At 32.9% G+C, this 20,604-nt stretch overlaps 3 protein-coding genes and 1 pseudogene across 3 annotated transcripts; 3 read left to right on the plus strand and 1 right to left on the minus strand.

Moving 5' to 3' along the window:
• Positions 1-3,478: 3,478 nt before the first annotated feature.
• On the plus strand, positions 3,479-6,153 carry LOC7483754 (B3 domain-containing protein REM16). Its single transcript, XM_002301169.4, has 4 exons — positions 3,479-3,755; positions 4,203-4,899; positions 5,204-5,373; positions 5,567-6,153. Exons 1-4 carry the CDS (start codon positions 3,642-3,644, stop codon positions 5,876-5,878), a joined length of 1,293 nt encoding a protein of 430 aa, XP_002301205.3. The 5' UTR covers positions 3,479-3,641; the 3' UTR covers positions 5,879-6,153.
• A 5,889-nt stretch (positions 6,154-12,042) lies between these two features.
• LOC18096308 (B3 domain-containing protein REM16) lies at positions 12,043-15,074 on the plus strand. Its single transcript, XM_024594319.2, has 4 exons — positions 12,043-12,439; positions 13,218-13,770; positions 14,312-14,472; positions 14,640-15,074. The coding sequence occupies exons 1-4, from the start codon at positions 12,326-12,328 to the stop codon at positions 14,892-14,894; spliced, it is 1,083 nt and encodes a 360-aa protein (XP_024450087.2). The 5' UTR covers positions 12,043-12,325; the 3' UTR covers positions 14,895-15,074.
• Positions 15,075-15,267: 193 nt separating this feature from the next.
• Positions 15,268-16,413, plus strand: LOC7462907 (uncharacterized; annotated as a pseudogene).
• Positions 16,414-16,522: 109 nt separating this feature from the next.
• LOC7462908 (uncharacterized) lies at positions 16,523-19,345 on the minus strand. The gene is made up of 7 exons (XM_002302415.4): positions 19,178-19,345; positions 18,994-19,063; positions 18,844-18,903; positions 18,237-18,351; positions 17,522-17,637; positions 17,227-17,351; positions 16,523-16,846 (listed from the first exon to the last, which is right to left on the minus strand). The coding sequence occupies exons 1-7, from the start codon at positions 19,252-19,254 to the stop codon at positions 16,723-16,725; spliced, it is 687 nt and encodes a 228-aa protein (XP_002302451.1). The 5' UTR covers positions 19,255-19,345; the 3' UTR covers positions 16,523-16,722.
• Between the last annotated feature and the right edge of the window lie 1,259 nt (positions 19,346-20,604).

A 20,604-nucleotide genomic window follows, 5' to 3' on the forward strand; every position in this document is an offset into this window, starting at 1 on the left:
ATATTGGTATCCTGACTTTTATTTTAGGTTAATTAAGTACATACACTTCTTTTTTTCAAATCAAGTATTCTGGTTTATTTTTTATTTCTTGATGTTGTTTTTTTAGTAAAAGTATGCATTGTTTTTAATAAATATTTTTTAAAAAATAAATTAAAATCTTTTGAGACGTAAACATTTTCCATCAATGATACATAATCTATATAGAAAACTAAAAACTATATTATAATTCATTAAGACTAACAAATAAATTATTAATATAATTAAAATATCTATTATCTTGACGTGGTACCTCTGTTCCTGGAAAGGCAGAACCCGGATGGCTGACTCGCTACAGGGAGCGGATATTCAGCATCGTTCCAATGCCAGAACGCCTTTACGCTTGTTAGAGCATCTCCAATGCAAAATGCTATTTTAAAAAGCTAAATTGATAAAATAGCATTTTGAATAGTGTAAATATAGCATTTTTTACCATATTTATTCCAATGGAAAAAAGCCATTTGAAGAGCCATTTATATTGGAGTGGAAGAAACAAGTGTCTTATTATTTCTTAATAAATTTGATGTTACTTTTTTTTCCACATGTCTACATTTAATTGGTTTATTTTTTTAGTGGCTCCACTTTGTTGGTTTTGGCTCTTTGAAGAGATATGTAGGAATAGCATTTGTGGGAGAGAAAAGCCATTTTAGCATTTTGTTTGGCTTTCCCCTTGAAGTGTGCAAAACAAGCAAAGAAAAGTTAAAATATTAGTTTTTTATTTTTAGCTATCCATTTAGCTTCTCCATCAGAGATGCTATTAGGTAGGGAGAGGTGGGCTCGCCGTTTAACGAGTCTGTCTTGTCTTTCTAACGCATCACTATGCTATCAATTATATATATATATATATATATATATATATATATATAAACTGTAGTCTTTCTGGATATTTATTTACATTTGAATGGTAGGACTGTGGGGAATTTTTTTCTAATCGATACCTAAGGTTTTAAATTAATCAAGAAACTTATCGCGTCCCTTTTGTAAAATATCTCCATTTCTTACTAAAAAGTAAAGTCACCTTAATGAAAAAAGGAGCTTTAAAAAAAAAAATACTTAAAATAGCTTAATTAAAAAATTAATTTCCAAACTAGAAAGGTTAGGTAGTTCTAGTAGGTCAAATCAATGCGACTTATGACTCACAGGTCCTGCGCATCTTAAGGCCAAATTTTTTTCTTTCTTTTACTAGCTCATTTCTTCATTTAATTACTAAGTTTTTATATTTAGATAATTTTAGTTTTATTATCATGATCATTTCATTCGTGTTTGTTTTTCTGCAATAACAACAGCAACTAAAATTAGTATTTATTTTTGAATGAGATTGCTAAAAATTAAAAAAAAAATAGTTATTTTTTTCCCAACTTAAATAAAAATAAGTTTAATTGATAAAATGATCATAAATATAGAATTAAAGTTAACTAAATATTAAAATTTAAGTATCAAATGGCAGTTTATATAGAAAAAAGAAGAAAAAATGGGATGGCACAGTAACTGAAATAGAAGATAGAAAAGATAAAAGAAAAGCAATAAAAGAAAGAATGAGAAGCTGAAATATTGGATCTAATGGCAATATTTTTATGACCATATAATATAAATTTATAAATACATATAAAAAATTAAATTTAAAACTAATTATGAGGCACATGAGTGCTTAAAAGCGACTACTGGTTTCATCGGCGGGACCATATAACACACCCATTAGAAACAAAAAATTAAACTTAATTTTGTGTGATAAAAACAAATTACACTTTTTGGCAAGTTGTACATGTAAGATGTATCAAAGAATCATTTTAATTTAAAAGCTTAAATTGTTAGGTGATGTCTCAATATATTATTTATATTATTTTCTAGCACATCATCTTAAGTGAAAGTCTTTTGGGTTTCAAACTTGTATAAGTATACACTACCTTATACTTAATTTTTTTTATAAAATAAATGGAGATAGTGAGATTCAAACTCGTGATCATTTGATTATGAAAACTCTGATATCATGTTAAAGAATTAATTAAACCTAATAATTTAAACTATTAGGTTATATCCCAATATATTATTTTCTAATAAAATTTAAGACATGCATGATATATTACATGTACAACTCATTAAACTATTTTATTTTAGAAATTATTATTTCAATTGTTATTTTAGTTTTTTTTCTTCACTATGCTATTTTTGAAAGAAAAAATCAATGAAAAAAAGGAACGAAAAAGGCAATCGGTTTTTGTTTGAATTTTTCTTCACTTCTTTAAAAAATAAAATCTTTTGAGCAAGAAATCATTTTCTTTTCCCGTAATGCTTTTACTTTTTTCTGATGAATTCTGGTAAAAGTTAGGAGAAGGTTTTTTTTTTTTTTTCTGAAAAAAGAGTCCGTAAAGTTACTTTTTACGGGAAAAAACACTAATTATTACTATCAAAAGCAGCACTAGTGGTTGGTGTCCCTGTCGGAAAGTTAATTATTCATAATTTTCTGTTTCATTTATAATTCATTTCTCTGGTACACCTATGCTTTCCTTCGGTTATTCTATTATTTTGGTGGGTCCTCTCCTCTCCACTCAATAACTCAAGGGCCATGAATTTTTCCTATCTGTTATAAATTTTTAAAGTTTACAGTAAAGTTTTAATTTAAATATACTATTTAAAATATTAAAAAAAAAATTTAAAAATATATAAAATTAAAATAAAAACGAAAATAAACTCACTATTAAAATTACATCCTTTGATGTTTTGTGAAATATAATTTATTTTATAATCGAATTTGAATCGATATTATAACAATCACTCAATCGAGATAAAATAACAATCTCATGTCAACTGAAAAATAAAGTAATTAAATTTTTTTCCTCTCTCAATTCCTCCTTTCTTCACTTGATTCTTTCTTAAATTAGTATTTTATAAGTTGGACTTTGTAAGTTTACAAGGTTATTCTCATTTTTTTTATTTTTTTTTCTTGGAATTTTTTTTTATGTTTTTCCCTTACTTTTCTCTTTTTCTCTCTAGCTTTTTTTTTTTCTTTTTCTATTCTGCTTCTATTGTTAGAACTTATTTGTTTTATTTTTTAATGGTAAACAATTACCCTTAATGAGTCGTTTTGCTTTTATTTGATGTTTTTTTTGTTAGCACTACCAAACTCTGTTCATCCTAAAATTTTAACTAGATTTTATTCAATATATTTTAAGATCTCTCGTAAAAGTTTAGCTCAATCTGATGGTCGGATTGAAAATTACACCCAATAACGTAAACCTGGTTAAATTGTGATTTTTTATCAAATTTCTGAATTTCTTCAAAAATTATGAAGTTTTAAACCAAGTTAAAACATTATATTAGAAAGCTTCACGTAGATTTTCAGAATTTTTTAATATTTTAATTAAGAATTATAAATTTTTCTTACATAAAACTAGTAAAACAATACTATAAAATCTTAAACTGGACTAGAGCCCACCCGAGCCCATTCATGCCTCCGCCCTTGTCTCCACTCTTCTTTTCTTTGGGAAAGTTTTGGACTTTTTTGAAACTCTTTGATATCTTGCATTACGTTAGCAAAAATGTGTTCTTGAATTCACTCACGCCTTGTGTTGAATCTTGATTTTAGAGCTCTACGTATATTTGCAGAAATGGGAGAAGAGACGTGCAAGGAATGCAGGAGCTGGGAAGAGAAAATATATTGGACCCATTTCCAGTGCGTACAGTTCTCTCAGTTCCTCCATTCTGGATTTGATCAACGCCTGGTATGCTGCTTTGCTTCAGTCTTTCCGGATTGTGCTTTGTTTCGTAACTAAAGGGTGATCTCATAATCTTGTCTACATTGCAAGCTACTCTATAAATTATACCTCTTTGATTTGGTGAAACTAGTTCCACTAACAATCATAATCAAACTTTTATTTTAGATTTCCCCCCTTTTCTTCTGGACTTTTTAACTTCCATGTAGATCAAGAGATATATACTTATGCTCATAAAAATTTGATTTGCATTTATTTATCAAGGTGTTTTAAAATGATGCATAATGAATTGATAGATTATTGGAAGAACCAGAATCGACAATGCAACCAACTTATAGATTTAATATTTTTTTTTTTGGTGGTTGAGAGATTGAAATCAGCTCGCATATTTCTGTTACTTTGCATCCATCAATTTTTCCTTAAAGGTGGAGGTTCTAATTGTTTATGGAATTGTAGGCTATCCCTGAAATATTTGCTAGACATCTGAGAAAGAAGTTGCCTGATACTGTGAATCTTAAAGGTCCTAGTGGGGCTGCATGGGAAGTTGGACTAACAACCTACAATAATACCCTATTCTTCAATCATGGTTGGCAAGAATTTGTCAAGGACCATGCTCTTGAAGAGAATGATTTCTTGATCTTTAAGTACAATGGGGAGTCGGACTTCGATGTCTTAATGTTCGATATGCAGAGCATGTGTGAGAAGGTTGCTCCATACTTCGTCAAAAAATATGAATCTGCAGAACGTGGCAATGGCTGTCGAACAAAAAGAAAAACTGTTAAAAGTTCTGTTGGAGTTGTTTATGCCTCTCCTAAGGGTGTAGTTGGAGGTTCTCAACCTGAGGAATTTAAAGACAATGATACTGATGCAATACCAGTTGGGCAACCCATTGTCTCCCGAGTTACTGACAAGAAAATCTGTAGGGGAATCAAGTCAACTGAGGGCACTGAAGAGGATGTTGTTGGAGGTTCCCAACAGGAGGAGTGTACATATAATGGTTCTGACACGATACCACCACTAAGGCAGCCTATTATCTCCCCAATTGGTAAGAAGAAAATTACGAGGGAAATTAAGTCAATCAAGCCTGTTCAATACTGGCGTGTTGTCAAAAGTAGAGGACCTTCTACTCGTGAGGAAATAGAGGCTGAACCTGGTAGGTTTCTTTACATTTTTGTTCTTAAGAAGATTGCTTGTACTATATCTTCTACTTTAGAGCTCCCCTCTAGGCCTCTTTCATTCTGTCTTCTGCAGAGCATGTTCGAGGTCAATCTGTTTGCTTATTTGTATTGTCATTTGATGGAAACATTCTGGTCCATCTTGTTATTTATTTTCAGGGTGTGTGTCCACTAACATGTGGTCCTAACGTGCTTAATGAAGTGTACTGCTGCTAGATGCACGAAAGTGTTAGATTGATGAGTTTTTATTGTTCCAATAGTTCCAATTCATGAATATTTCAGATGTTCAGTCCCTAGGCCAACCAGTGGATACTGTGCACCATGCAAGGAAAGGAAGGGAAGTAACAGAGGAAGAGAAAAGGAATGCAGTGCAATTGGCTGCAAGAGCCGTAACCGAGAATGGTTTCCTTGTACTCATGAAGCCCACACATGTGTATGGGAGATTCTTTGTGGTAAACATTTCTTTCTTGACTTGTATCCTACCTTCTACCATGTATTGCCTTTTTTTTTCCTTTGTAATTCATATGCTCTTTTTTTTCCTTCTATGTTTTGAGTCTCATAATGCTAATTGCTGCAACAGTTGGCATTGCATAGAAAACGCAGAATTTTGATCTTGTTTATTATATTTTGTGTTGCTTCATGCAGGCAATTCCTTCAGCATGGCTAGCTACACATCTTCCCATTAAAGGAAATCAAGATGTGATTCTACGTTTTAAAGATCGAGCATGGCACACCAGATTCTTCTATCACAAGTCTCGTAATAACGGAGGGCTGACTGCTGGGTGGAAGAAATTTGCCTTGGACAACAATTTGCATGAATTTGATGTGTGCGTATTTGAACCTCTGGACCTGGTAAACTACCCAATTATCCTGAATGTCAGCATCTTTCGTGTCGTCGAAGAAGCAAGTCCAATTACCTCACAAGAGGACGAGAAAAAATCGCAGGGCCATGCATGATCGCACAATTCGTTTGGACTGTTTTATGCTAACTGTTTTCTTATCAACTTAAGTATTCCAGACTAATGGATTTAGCTTTGGCAGTTGAAAGTTTTCTGTATGAACTTGAGTAGATGAGTTTGTGATATATTGTATGTAAATACAAATGGTGATGTTTTCTTAATGTTTAATTTGGTGGATTCCATGCTTGTATTGCAGTGGCTGGCTTGCTTTCTCCATCAATGAAGGCCCCGGCTCTGTAATACAGAGCCAATTTCAGGCTGGAAGTCAACAAACGGACCTGGGGATCAAGTGGGCTAATCGGAGGCCACGTTTATGGCCCTTTTCTTTATTTATTTTTCTCTATCTCTTTCTTTTTTCAATGGCCACGTTTATTAATTTTGTATAGTATTTGACAATACAATTTACCATCGGAAAAACTATAATGATAGAGCACAAACGGAAAATAAACCCTCGAAAAATTTATAGCTGGGTTAATTTCCTAGAAAGGATCGGATCATTATCGATAAATAAATTATTTTTAAAATATAATTTGTAACATTTAAAAAAATAAAAACTGAAATATTACATAATACAACTAAAAGACTTGAAAAACATTATAGTGATTTCGTCCAAAACTAAAAGAATTGAAAAATATAATGTTAATTGTTTTTAGATAGGCAAAATTGATTAAGTCGTATCAAGTCAACTTTCATTCAATTTAATTTTAAACCTAGGTTAGACAAGGAGTCAAGTTGAGAGGTTTATTTCCTGTTAATTTTATCCTTTTTTTTTTCATTTTCATCCTCAGAATTGTTTTTATCGAGCGATGGGGTTGCCTTTAAACTGGTTAAGTCAACTGTGTTATATTGGAACAACTTTCACATGATTTAATTTTAAATTTGAGTTAGGTAAAAAGTTAGGTCGAGTGGTTTTTTATGTCAATTTTATTTTTTTTCTCAATTTTATTCTTAGACTTTTTTTACCAGTCGAACGGATTGTATTTAAATTCATTAAGTCGACTAGGTCACGTTAGGTCAACTCTTATATAATTTAAGTTTAAACTCGAGTTAGAAAAGAAATCCAATTAGAAGGTTTGAAAATTGACATGTTAAGCCAGATTTAATAACAATATTAAATAGTTTTTTTATAACCTATATATTTTTTATCATGGTAAAAAAAAATTATCTGCAACATATTACAAGCTTGTGAACTACTTTTTTAAAAAAAAAAATCTTACACGATCATGATTCTCAATTAATTAGAATGGAAATCATGTTTCTCATCGTGATATCAAGAAATTATATTAGAGAAACGAAAAAACTCTCGCAGTTCCACAAATCCCTCAAAATAAAAGATTCAGAATGTAAGATTAATACTATTTATTATGATTAAAATTTATTGAATTCTACATTGACGTGAAAGGTATAAAATATTTCCATTTAAAAGCTTGCCAAAAAATTATGTAGGAGTTTTTTAAGAAAAGATAAATATTTTTTAGTTAATTCTATTTTATTTTTATTTTTCTATTATTTATTATAATTTTTTTTCTATTTGAAGAAATATTTTTCCTAATTTATTTTTTATATTCAATATTACAACGGTTTTTCAGTTTTTTCTATATAAAATATTGTAATAGTCTTTTGGCAAGTAAAGACATGAATAATTACAAATTAAATATTTTGAGTGTTTCCTTATAGAGATGACAATTTAATCTGAATTCGATGGATATAGACTTAATTTGACCTGAATAGGTGAATATTTTTTTAGATAGTTACCTTACTATATGGATAATGGATATGATATTGATATTATCGAACCTTAACCTGAAACCCGCCCCCTAACCAGAATATATATTTATATCATATAAATATATTTGTAGATCATTTAGATTGTTATTAATAGATAATAGGTTAATCTAAATCTTTTTTTTGTTATTTTTTTTTAGTTTCACCATTCAATATTGGATTGTTTGATAGTTAAGCTTCATATTTTATTCAACTCGCTTTTGTTAATGACTTTTTTTACCTATTATTGGCATGGATAATCATTTGATTAAATAAAATAATTATTCTAAAAAGCAGTTATTAAACAAAACCGAGTACATGGACCATGTTGTGAGATTAAATATCTTAATATTAGTTATCTCTTTATTAAATTTTGATATATTTAATTGGATGCGTGCATAAGCATTTCAATTTATGATAATTTTTTTTATCCAAAACACATGTTAAAAAAGCTTGCTTTTTATTTTTCTTATTAAAAATAAAAATTTTCAACCCATGGCAAAGCATCAATCAGATAACTAATTTACTATACAATATGTGAGACCTAACTTGATTAAGTTCCAAGCAAGCAAGATAAAAGCTAATAGGAGTTGCCCTACTTCAACTCTTGGATTTAAAACATAGAGATCCTAAAGCGATGACATTTTTAAAACAAAAAATATCAGTGTAGAGTGTGTTTGGTAATGCAATAAAATGTGTCTTTCAAAAGTTATTTTTAATTAAAATACATTAAAATAATATTTTTATATTTTTATATTAGCACGTCTAAAACTATTAAAAGACAGTTAAAAATATCAATTTAATAATTTTTAAGAAAACAATTCTTTGAAAAATAGGAGTCTTTTGGGTACTTAGCATAATTAAAAAATAATTTTAGTAAAATAAAATATGCAAAAAATATTTAGGGATTAAGCACGCTTGATCGAGTTGCACATAGCATCTCCGACTCTCGAGTCACAGAAAGGATCTGAGACGCTTCTAACAGACTCATCCTGAAAAAATCTCTTTTACCATTAAATCCTTACCCCAAGAAAAACAACAATTTGCACAATTCAAATAACCAGTTTTTCAGTATCAAAACACAATTCACATAAGCAACACAAAACATCTTCAATCATAAATAATAAAATTAGACTGACAATTAACATAACATAATATTTTATCAAAATTAAACTAACTGATCTATTTATAATTCTCATAACATATAATAACATGTAACTATATCTACTAATCATTTCAGCTCGAAGAAGAGTTTGAAGCACTCGTGAACAAGTCCGGAGCATCATCAAAACTCGTCCAACTAGAGGACAAATCTGTAATATCCATGTAAATGTGAGGCGTATCAATATCACCCTAGCTCATTGATGGACCTAGGACTCTTATGGATGGGCCTAAGACGACGCTCAATGATGAGCCTGGGACGCTCGTGGACTGGTCTGGAATGCTTGTGGATGGACCAACATCCCCAACACTCCCACAATAAGCAATCTCATTTTCTGCTAATGCCACTTCAAAATGCTTAAGCTCCTCATCCTCTTGAAGTCCATCACGACACAAATTGAGCGTAGTGTTAACCATAATACATCTTATCTCATCGACACATTCACAAATAATCTTTGTTGCTTTTTAAGCCTTTTATACTAAGTAATGAAAATATTTGCATACATTAAAAAACAATTAGTAGTCATCATCTATAATAAAATTAAAATTGTATTTAATAAATATTGTATGTAAAATAATATTACCTACCAATCAATTTTGTCTAGAATATCATCAGATTGCATGGACACCTCGGGAAACATGATCACGTAGGGGTAATGAAATGACACGTAATGGGTAGATACCATCTCATGTAGGTATCTACATCAATCATTGAATGTTGCTCCTTAAAAACTTTGTGTTCTACTTACCATAAAGGTGAATATCGTCAATACTAATTAGAGGACGCAAATATTGAAAACCATCAATTGAAGCACTAAATGCCTAAAATGCTCTCCTAAATATTGTTTTATTTCCATAAATCATTTTATGATCCCAAGTGATAATTGTTCTTGGATTTGAATCTTTAAATGCCAGTAACGTTCTAGATAGGTTTTGAAATGACTCTTTATATGTACCAAATAATCGCTCCAATATTTTCTGTTTAACCATCCATGCCTTCCAATAGGTGATTTCATGCCCATAATCCCTCTCTATAGTACCTTGAATAATTGCAATACTCATACTTAACTCTCTTTTTATAATTGTCAACATAAACTTAGTAATTAGATTTGAGTCAATCTAACGATGGCGTTGCAAAACAAGAGGATTCCAATATATGTGTGGCTCTTTCAATTTTGAAATTTCCCATGAATTAAACCTTTGATAATATCATCTACGCAAATATCATCTACAAACTGGTTCTTAAACTGCATTAACACATTCAGACTTGTCTTTGAATTTTTTTTCCCAACTTCTAATTCATCAACTATTCAAATAGAGCTCCAATTTATTAATCTCATTAATCCTCGCAAACCCAAACATTGAGTTCACACTCTTAATTAATGTAACGGCCTGGCCCAACATGTTGTATATTGTCTGCTTTGGACCTCCCAGTCCACCCATGTCCAGGGCTTCCACTTAGGTCCCCCTCATGGTTTTGTTTTTGGTAGCCACGCATGACCCCAAAACGCGTACAACATGTTAGAAACCAACACCACTTATAAGGCCCTGGCTCTGGACGCTCGCTTTCGATGTGGGATATCACAATTAACATTGATTTCCCATCACTACAGATTGGTACACCGATATTACAAACTTGACTGATCTCAGTTTGCAACATTCTCCAAGTAATTTCAACTTTTATTTCACATACATTCCAGTCAAGTCAATCACATATGATTCTAGATAACTCGTTAAGGGACATATCTAATGTAGTTATTAGAAATTCATATGATTCTAGATGACTTGTTAAAAGACATATCTAATGTAGTTATTAGAAATTCATGGCTTCCTCCATTATAAGTGATACCATTGTCGGTATTGACAATGATACTACCATGAAAGCATAATATTCCTAAATTACTAGACATTTTTATCAAAAAAACACAACAAAAATACAATTCTAATTTATTAATATCTTAGAGTTAATCAAAGTGCATAATTTATCAACAAAACCATAACAGTAACTTGAATTCATCAAATTAATCAGCAAACACCTAAATTCATCAAATTTCACTACCATAACAAAGTTATCAATCAAATTCATGTATTTCATTTCTATTATTATTATTTTATATGTAATTCGGTATAATCTATAATTTAACCTAAATCAACATTGACTTTTTCAAAATAATTTTATTAATTCACAATCAATAACTACCCAAAATCATTGACTATTTAACAAAATAACCTAATTAACAACTTAAATTATATTTAATGAACTTAATCTCTAATTCAAAACCCTAACATTCAATAAAATCAAATCAACATAAATTAAGCATAAATTACATCAAATTTATAGAGGGGAAATGTTCAATATACCTCTAAATATAGAATATGGGTGGTGATGGTGACCAGTGGTGGCTGTTTTGGCTGGAAAAAAGATGAGTTGCCATGATGGAGATAGAGAGAGATGGCTGATAATCTGGGGCTAAAGAGAGAGATGGGTGATCTCGTGCTATTATGAGTGTGTTTTGCGATGGGAAGAGAGAGAGAGAAAGGAAGGTTGCTGATGGCAGGGATAAAGGAGGGTCGTGTTACTGTACGGAGAGAAAAAAAGAAGGAAAGAAGAAAATAAAAGGAAAGACCGAGGCTCTCTAGGTTTTAATTTTGAATCAAGGGGTGTTTTGGAGCGTGGTTAAAAAATTTTGAATTTTTTTGTGCTTCAAATTAATTTTTGTGGTACTTTTAAATCATTTTGATATGCCGATATTAAAAATAGATTTAAAAAAATATATTATTTTAATATATTTTTAAATAAAAAATATTTAAAAAAACAACCTTTATTATTATTTCAAATAGCCTCTAAATAACAGATGCCATCTACATCTCATGTTGCACATTACAACCACGAAATACGACTAACAAATAATACATAGGACTCACGTGTTGTAAATTGTATTTACAACTCATGAAACTTGCTAGACCTCCAAAATTTTTTTTTCTCAAATGTTATTTATTATTATTTTTTCCCTTAACTTTGCTAAGAAAACAAAAACAAAAGTCGAAAAACAGGTCGAAAAAAAAAACACATTGAAATTAATAAAGAGACAGGCAGGGATTCCGAACGAATAATCCAAGGCCCAAGGATCCGAGCGAGAAACACGTGTTGGCTCTTCGTTTCATGTCCCTGTCTTGTCAATGCAACTCTCTCTCTCTCTCTCTGCACTGACTTCTCGTTCGGTTAGTTCTTACAAAATTTTGTCCCCTTCGCTGTCCATCTTTCTCACACTTTCTCCCTCCTATCTTTTATTGAAAAGTAATTTATCTTTTTACCCAAAATTATCGAAAGCATTTATCACGAAAGACAGTAGTAGTGGTGGTTGTTGTGTAACCGTAAAAAGTCCCATAATGTTGTTTGTTTGCAGTAAAAGAAAGTAATTATGAATAAATTTACAGCCTCTCTTAATTTTGAAGATTTGTTTGGCTCATTCTAGTCACTTTCTGATATCCAGAACAGCGGTAAGTTCAGCAAGTGGGAATGGGAGAAGAAACATGTGAAGATTGCAGAAGCTGGGAAGAGGAACTGTATTGGACCCATTTCCAGTGCACCCATTTTTCGCAGATTCTCGATGCTGGTTTTGGTCATCATCTTGTAAGTTTTCTTAGCTACGAGCCTATGGGTTTAGGGTTTCAGGTGTTTGTCTGATTTCCTATCATGGTTTTGTTTTAGGCTTTCAGGGGTTTGTCTTTTTCTTTAGTTAATTGTGGTTTTGTCACGATGCGATAATAGCCCATTATTAAACGAATTTTCAGGGTTTATCTGGTTTTGTCTCGTAACATTTGCATGAAAATGAGTTGGGAAAAGTGGCTAATTTCACTAATGCTGGCAAAGTTTCTTGTCTATATATATATATATATAGTGATGTTAAGTTTATAAATGAGTAACATATTCTGCTCTTGCCGTTGAAATGTGCTCAACCGAACTAAATTTTACTCCCTAAAAGTTTGATGCATTAAAGGATTGAATAAAATAACTTTCTTCCTTTTCTTAATTTCGCGGCCCCTTGCCAAAAACTAGCAATCCTGCTTGTTGAAATGCGTAACGTGATTCATATCTAGGTCCTTGCTGTCCCTTGTTTGAATCATTTTGTGGATACTCTTTTCCTTCTAGTCTCCTTACTGTTTTCTGAGCTACCTTTTACGTTTCATATGCATCTGGATTCTAGCCATTGGATCCTTGGACTATTCTATTTTGGCCTCAATAAATTTGATGTTCTAGAAACTTAAATGTTTATGTGACATTATTTTATAACTAATATTTTGAACTTTCACCAAGGATATGGAATGATATGTAATCATGGCTGATATATTTTTTATTCATGATGCTAAATCATAGTTGGCCATATTGCCACTCTGTGTTTAAATTGCAGCCGATCCCTGAAAAATTTTCTAATCATTTGAAAAAGAAATTGCCCGAAAATGTAATTCTTAAAGGTCCTAGTGGCGGTACTTGGCAAGTTGAACTGACCACAGATGATGACACCATGTTCTTCAAAAATGGCTGGGAAGAATTTGTAAAGGACCATTTTCTGGAAAAAGATTTGTTGATCTTCAAGTACAACCGGGAGTCATGTTTTGAAGTTCTAATTTTTGATGGACAAAGCTTGTGTGAGAAGGCAGCTTCATATTTTGTCAGAAAATGTGGGCACCGAGAACGTGACAGTTTTGTCCATGCAAAGAGGAAAACTGTAGAAGATTCTGCTGAAGTTACTATTGCCTGCCCCCAGGATAGTCTTGGAGGCACTGCAGAGAAATCTGCAAATGATTATATTTACAAAACACCTGTAGAAAACACTGTTATCTCAGAAGCTATTAATAAAAAGACTCGGAGGGAAATCAAGTTTAGTAAGCCGACCCAAACTAGGCAGAGTGTGAGATATGAAGAACCTTCTTCTACTGATGAGGAAACAGAAACTAAACCTGGTAAGTACTCGTAATTTTGTTATTTAGAATGTTTCTACATGTAATGAATGAATAATGGCTCACCGCCGGTGGGCATTAACTAGACTTGTTCTGGTAGCTATCTATCGGTGTTCTCGGTGTAGGAAATATCACTGGTTAATCCAGCGCCTTGCTAAGCATCCATCTTCTAAGCTTGCCTTCCTAATGGAAAATCACACAAGTTGCTTGCTCGCGTTCACTTTTTTTCTTCTGTATGTGTTTCTCCTAATATTGTTTAACTGACACCGGCAGTTTTTGTATTTTGAAATATTTTTCTTCGGTATTTTCAAGGTTTCTTTATCGTTTATTTTGAAGTTTGTTTCTATTTATTTTATCAATAAACCTCCTCATTCATTTTCGCCATTTTACCAGTTATAATGTTATCAAGTCCTTTGTTTATTCTTTAATAGATGTTAGATGTATGGTTAATGAATGAAGTGTCTCTGTGTTGCTAGATGCGTAGAATTGGGTGGTTGATGGAATATCTTGCCTCTTAAATTTTTATGGTTTATAAACGAGTCAGATGTTGAGCATATACCTATCAACGCGCCATATGTATCAAGTAGAAGGATGGTAACAGAGGAAGACAAACTCAATGCATTGCGGTTAGCACAAACAGCACAATCCAACGAGGGCTTCGTAGTGGTTATGAAACCAACACATGTATACAGGAAATTTTACATGGTACAAATATCTTCCTTTGTTATCATGTATTTGAATTTCTTGCTATTTCATCTCAATGTCCCTGTTTTCTTTTTATCCAGAGGTAACTGTAAATTGTTTCCAGTGTCAGGATTGATAGGCAGCTTTGAAGTTAGGTCTTATTATACTTAAGATGCTACTTCATTCAGGTAATCCCTTCAGGATGGGCGAATAGATATTTCAGAACTCTGGAAAAGAAAGACGTGATTCTTCGCATGAAAGAAAATACGCGGAACACCAAATTTTTATATTGTAAATCTAAGAACAGCGGAGGGCTTTCTTCTGGGTGGAGGAATTTTGCTTTGGATAACAAATTACAGGAGTTTGATGTGTGCCTTTTTGAACCTAGCAGCGCAGTGAACAATTCTATTGTCTTCGATGTTAGTATCTTTCGTGTTCTCTAGCGACCTTGAAGGTCATTTGTGAATCATCAAGGGATGAAGCTAGGCACACTGGTCATCTACCCAAATCTTTTTATGATTTGAGTTGTTGACTAATGTAGAGATTTAGCTAAACTTCCGAGTGTTGTAAGCTATAACAATTGCTGACTTGTCTCCGAGTTGGCGTAAGGCTATTACAACTCATCGCTGTCTGCCATGCCTACTCGGTTCTTTCTATGATCTATGACCATTGACATAGATCGATCGCTTTTGTTCTGTTGAATCCATGTAGGACCTTTGATGACCAATATGTTCAGCGTATGATGGGGGGAAAGGTAACTTTGCCTTCTGGTTAGATTCCCGTTCAGGTGTTATCCAGTAATTAGGGGGGGGGGTGTGGAAGAACATCTGGTTAGCTTTGCCACGCTCTTCTTTCATTCTAATGCACAATTGACACGTATTTTTGCCCAGGTATCAGTTGAGCTCAGTCACGATAGCTTGATAAGAAAGAATGATGGGTTGCATGGGCCCTTGTCCATGTTCACTATGGTGTATTGCAAGTTTATATACTGAGTTTAGGGGAAAGGGGCCAAGGGCTCCTTATTTAAACAAAAAATGGTGCCCAGTGACGAGCTCTTTCTTGGGCTTGTATGGTCTATAGTATACAAACGTTAGCATTTGCTTTGCCTCTTTATGGCTCTGGTTTCACTTTCTCCTCGTGGCTCCTATCCATAGTATTTCTCACCTTATCTAAATTCATCCCTTTACAAAAACGCTCCTTCTTGACTCTCTCTTCTTGCTTGCAAGCTTCTCCAATCCAAGATATAGGCAATCCCATTAACCCCCTCCTTCAATTTCAACATTTTATCTGGCAATTCTGATTCAATGCAGTTAGCTTATTAAATTCGAAAGCTATGTAACTTCCAAACTTGTGCTCGTTTCAGACATGGCAACAGCAGCAGCTGCCTTTGCTCCTGCAACGATAACCCGTGCAGTCATGAACTTTGGCAGCAAGATTCCCAGGAGAACGAACAAGGTGGTTGACATTGTAGGAACGAATCCCTATGGAGGTCTAAAAGCCAGCAACAGTGTCCTTGCTCTGAGCATGCCGGTCTCCACCGAGCAGTGCTTTGCAAAAGTGGTTGGCTCGTTGAGAGCAGCATCAAATACGCACGGAAGAGTTGGAGGTGCACTCTCCTCTAAATGCAGTGATGTGGGTGAGATATTCAGGATTGCTGCAATCATGAACGGCCTTGTTTTGGGGTTGCTGTTGGATTTGTACTCCTCCGAACTGAAGCGTGGGTCGAGGGAAATGAGTGAGTGTATTGTTTAAGATGTGTATCAAACCACTCCTTTACCCGAGATAAAAAAAAAAAAAAAAGGTGCAACTTGTCGGGTTAGGAACAAGTAACAAGCTTACAAAAGACAATCAATTACCCGATAATGCAAGTTTTGTTATCATTCTGAACGCTTGTCAAGGCGAAAGTTCAATTTCACCGTTTTGAGCTAGTGAAATAAATGAATGCCAAGGCTTCAAACCTTCCTGTTGAGTCATTAGGACAAGCAAGTCTCAGGACAATATAGAGAGCAACTAATTCCGTGGTGTTAGGAATCACTCTTGAGTCAGATGGCAGGAGGAAAAAGACCAAGTCCAGTGCAAGTCAAAATTGTTTCTCAATAATTTCTAAAGGTTATATAGAAGAGACTGCAATTTAAAAGCAACACAACAGCCTCTTGAGGCAACAATTGGCAGTGATAATTAACAGCAATATGATCAGCGAATTCTTTCAATATGCTTCAAGAGCTTTTTCTTCAGCCAATTATCTGCTGTTAGAGAAGCTACTGGACTGCCTCAAGAAGAGGGTCTTTGACATGCAGAAAAGAGCTGCCAGCTAATAAAAGCCATCATCAGAGAGGTGAACAGTTCAAAGCCTACCACCTTAGGAAAATGCCACCCCAATCCTCTTCTCAAGTAGCTGCAAAAGCCATAATTTAGCAAGACGGATGAAAGAATAAGCTCAGTGCAAGTTGTTATTCTAGACACAGAAGAATGAAACCATAAACATACAAAATTCATGATGCTCTTTTTGCTATCATCTTTGGGGTTGTAATGAAATGCAATTTCATTACACATGCAAAGAGAACACAGTTTCCAAGAACAAATTTTACAAGGTTTTAAGAAACAATTGACACAAACACCTAGTGTTCAGCCTCTCTGATTTTTGATACCCTCCAATCATAGGGTAACTGTTGAATCTAATGCATTTTTCTAAATTGCTATATAGCTCAAATATCGCGTGCACACACAAACATGACCTTTTGACATTATGCAAAGAACGAAGGATGAGTAGCAAACCTTGTGATGGATGGCATGGTTGCCACAATTCCCGCACATGCATATATGATGGGAATCAAAGTCTTGGGTTTATTTTTCCGAAGCCACATCAGAGATCCCAAAGCAGCAAGAGATATACTCAACACCTGAAATTCACAGATGAGAAGAAAAATCCACTACAAATATCATACAGAAAAATCCACTGCAAATATCATACATGTATAATCCCAATTTTTTTTATCTTTTGAAGTTTCAAATTAATCTAAGCAAATTATCTGACGAGCAGTAACAGAGATTAGCAAGAAAACAAACATACCAAGTTTGCGTTTGCTTCAAGGCCTTGCAGAATGTAATCCCATGTGAATTCTAGTCCTCTAGATCCCACCCATAGAGGTGCCAGTCTATGTAAAACAGAATCAGCAAAAGCCCATCCTGCAAATGGGGAAATAATGTTGTAAAGCTTATGAAGATTAAGCTCGCATAACTAAGGCCAAGTGAAAAGAAAACCATGAGGATGGATTTATGAGATCACAACTCCTTTTTGCATGCGGGCATGAATAGAAGAGATTATGAAGATTTGCAACATGTATAAATACAATACCGTTAATTTTCTTCTTTATCATTTACAGCAGCACAAACCAGTTGTAGTTTCTATATTTTTCATGTAAAAAAAAAACACAGTGGTTTGAAAAATTTCCGAAGGATCAGGATCAACAAGAGGAAAAGGATCAAGAAAAGGACAAATGTCCATGAAGAAATGAGGGAAACAGTTGAAACTAACACACAGTAATAATAAAAAAAAGCGCCCTAACTCAACTGCTATTTTTTGAACTATGGTTTTCTGCACCCTTTTTTCTTAAGGAAGTATACCACAAGTTGAGGCCATAAGTTTCTGAAGAAATTATAAAAGAATCTGTTGCAAGATTCTGGAGAAGCAATTCAGTATCAATTCAAAGCAGTAACTCAGCTTAATTTTGAAGGGAAAAGAATGTTGCCATTCAAATGATATGACTTAGACAAGTTAAACTCACCAAGTCCAACAGCTTGAAATTTATGATTTTGGGAGATGTTCCTATGAGTCAATTGAGTCAAGGCAAAGTACAGCCCAGCAACATCGATAAATCCAATTAGTGCTTTCAGTAGTTCCTGCATATAGGCGGTGTTAGCGACAGGTGATTCCCAAATCAGAATACAAGTCTTATCAGAAAGCAGGAGAAACTTTAAGAGCAAGCAGTCAAGCACAACTAGCGTGAAAAGAAAATAAGTTTGCATGTTACTCCTCTCAAGAGCGAAATTTAACGATATGATGAATTTAAAACAAGAAATTATAAAAGAAGGCCAGTAAAAAGATATTAAATGCTACATCATTCTCCTTTCACTGTTTTTTTTATCATCGCTCCAGGAAAGTTTTTATTTTTCATACACAAAACTTGATAAGCAGCCTCACAAGCATATCTTTGGTGATCGTAATACAACACAATCAGTTTTCATTACCTTCATGTCTAAGCATTTTATTTCCTCTTTAACACTCTCTAGCCTTCTTATACATCAAAATTCAGCTAATCAAAGACAAATATAAATTGCTCCATCTCAACTTCAAAATTGTCAAAAATTAATCTTTACATAAAAAAAGAGCACCTGATACGGATCAAAGCTATCATTCTCAGACACCTTAAGAAAGGTTGCCAAGCAAACCAGCTGCCAACATACATAAAAAGAAATCTTAGCTAAGAGATCCCACCAATGAATTAAAATTAATAAAATCCATAATTAAAGGACTCTACAAACCTTAACTAAAGCAGTTCCAAGATAAACAAGAGCAGCTTTAACAGAAGTACCAAGTGTGTCGTACTCAGACCTGTAAACATTTAATTTTACCAGAAAATTATTTAAAATAAATCAGAAATTATAATGGGTTTTCTGCAAGATGATTATTGGAATTTAAAAAGACTATTTTGAGAGGGGAGAGTACAAGGGAGTGGCGGAGTAATAGACGGCGTGAGGGCCGAAGGTGAGAATCGCGCAGTTGAAGAAGTGAAACAGTGTCATCTCTCTATCAACTTCTGTCTCTCTTCGTCTTCGGGTTGTGAGATCCAAAAAAGGAATCGAAATCTGGAACAGAGGAGGAAGAACATGAAAATACCACTCAGAGCCCGGCTTAGTTGAGGTAGAAAGGAAAGGGCCTAATTGTTGGGCTTTTTTATTCGACTGATGTTGGGCCTGGATTTTTCTTCAAGGAAGAAAGCTGCCCTTAAGTCTTATTAACACCAAAAAAGAAAAGCCGGCCTTTCTTGAATTATGCGTGTGAAAACTAAGGAGGTGTTTGTCAGCATTTTCAAGAAAAACAAATTATTTAAAAACATATTCTGTATCATAATTCAAAACACTCTTTAAAGATTTGAGCTGAAATTTATCTATGTATTTGAATATTAAAAACACATGAGCTACAACTTCATATTTTTTTCTTTCATCTTTAAGATGATGGATGATGTATGAAAAATTATTCAATTTGTTTATATTTTCTTATTATTTCAAAAGTTTGTTTTGTGTTGCTCATACCAGCTATTTTTTATTTTTTGCTCTCTCATTAATTTTTATATATATTTGTTTAAAAACCAAATTGTTTCTTATCTAACCTGACAATAACAAAAAGAAATCTATGTGAAAATACAAAATAGCCTCTTGAAGTTAATTAATTTTAAATTTTTAGCTTTTTGTTTTTTTATATGTTAATTTAATGATGAATAATGATTATTGTTAAAAGATTTAAATAGTGAGTTTTAATTTTTTATTTTCATGGGAAAAACAAAACTGTAAAAAAACACTGTTTTAATGTTTTCATTCACATTCAAGAGTAAAAATCCCTCGTGTTAATTCTGCAATCCCCAACAACTGATTGCAGTACTCACATGATCTACTCTGAATGTGGGTCCTGTGAAATTAATTAGGTGCAATATATTTCAGTTTGCAGTGATATCGATCCAAAACTTCATCAATAGGGTTGCTGAATTTATAGAAGCTATATTAAATCCCGATCGTACACCACCAATAATTAATTATGTTAATAGTGGTAAGAGTTTGAAATTAAAAGATTAATTTTTTTATAATTTTATATTTTAATTTTGTAATTATTAATATAATAAATATTAAAAATTTATATAATTATTAATTTTATAACCCGTATAATGATTTGAGGTGTAGACTAATTCACACAGCAAATTATGCACCAGACATAACCTCTCAACACTTTGTTTTTTTAGAGATTGGCTCCTGAGCGTTTGGTAGTGCGTTTCTACCTGTGTTTTGTGAAAATTTGAATTTTTTTTTTTTTTTTGCTAAAATTGAGTGCGGTTTGTACTTTTTGGATCGTTTTGATGTGCTGATGTCAAAAATGATTTT

Source organism: Populus trichocarpa, chromosome 2 (genome assembly GCF_000002775.5).
Source record: "Populus trichocarpa isolate Nisqually-1 chromosome 2, P.trichocarpa_v4.1, whole genome shotgun sequence".
Lineage (NCBI taxonomy): Eukaryota > Viridiplantae > Streptophyta > Magnoliopsida > Malpighiales > Salicaceae > Populus > Populus trichocarpa.

Excerpts from the sequence above, each read along its gene's own strand:
- LOC7483754 (XM_002301169.4), top strand. The coding sequence starts at position 3,642 with ATGGGAGAAGAGACGTGCAAGGAATGCAGGAGCTGGGAAGAGAAAATA. Across the intron at positions 3,756-4,202 it reads CTGGATTTGATCAACGCCTG|GCTATCCCTGAAATATTTGC; the intron begins GTATGCTGCTTT and ends ATGGAATTGTAG. Across the intron at positions 4,900-5,203 it reads GGAAATAGAGGCTGAACCTG|ATGTTCAGTCCCTAGGCCAA; the intron begins GTAGGTTTCTTT and ends TGAATATTTCAG.
- LOC18096308 (XM_024594319.2), top strand. The coding sequence starts at position 12,326 with ATGGGAGAAGAAACATGTGAAGATTGCAGAAGCTGGGAAGAGGAACTG. Across the intron at positions 12,440-13,217 it reads CTGGTTTTGGTCATCATCTT|CCGATCCCTGAAAAATTTTC; the intron begins GTAAGTTTTCTT and ends TTTAAATTGCAG. Across the intron at positions 13,771-14,311 it reads GGAAACAGAAACTAAACCTG|ATGTTGAGCATATACCTATC; the intron begins GTAAGTACTCGT and ends TAAACGAGTCAG.
- LOC7462908 (XM_002302415.4), bottom strand. The coding sequence starts at position 19,254 with ATGACACTGTTTCACTTCTTCAACTGCGCGATTCTCACCTTCGGCCCT. Across the intron at positions 17,638-18,236 it reads ATTTCAAGCTGTTGGACTTG|GATGGGCTTTTGCTGATTCT; the intron begins GTGAGTTTAACT and ends CCCCATTTGCAG. Across the intron at positions 17,352-17,521 it reads TTGAAGCAAACGCAAACTTG|GTGTTGAGTATATCTCTTGC; the intron begins GTATGTTTGTTT and ends TGTGAATTTCAG.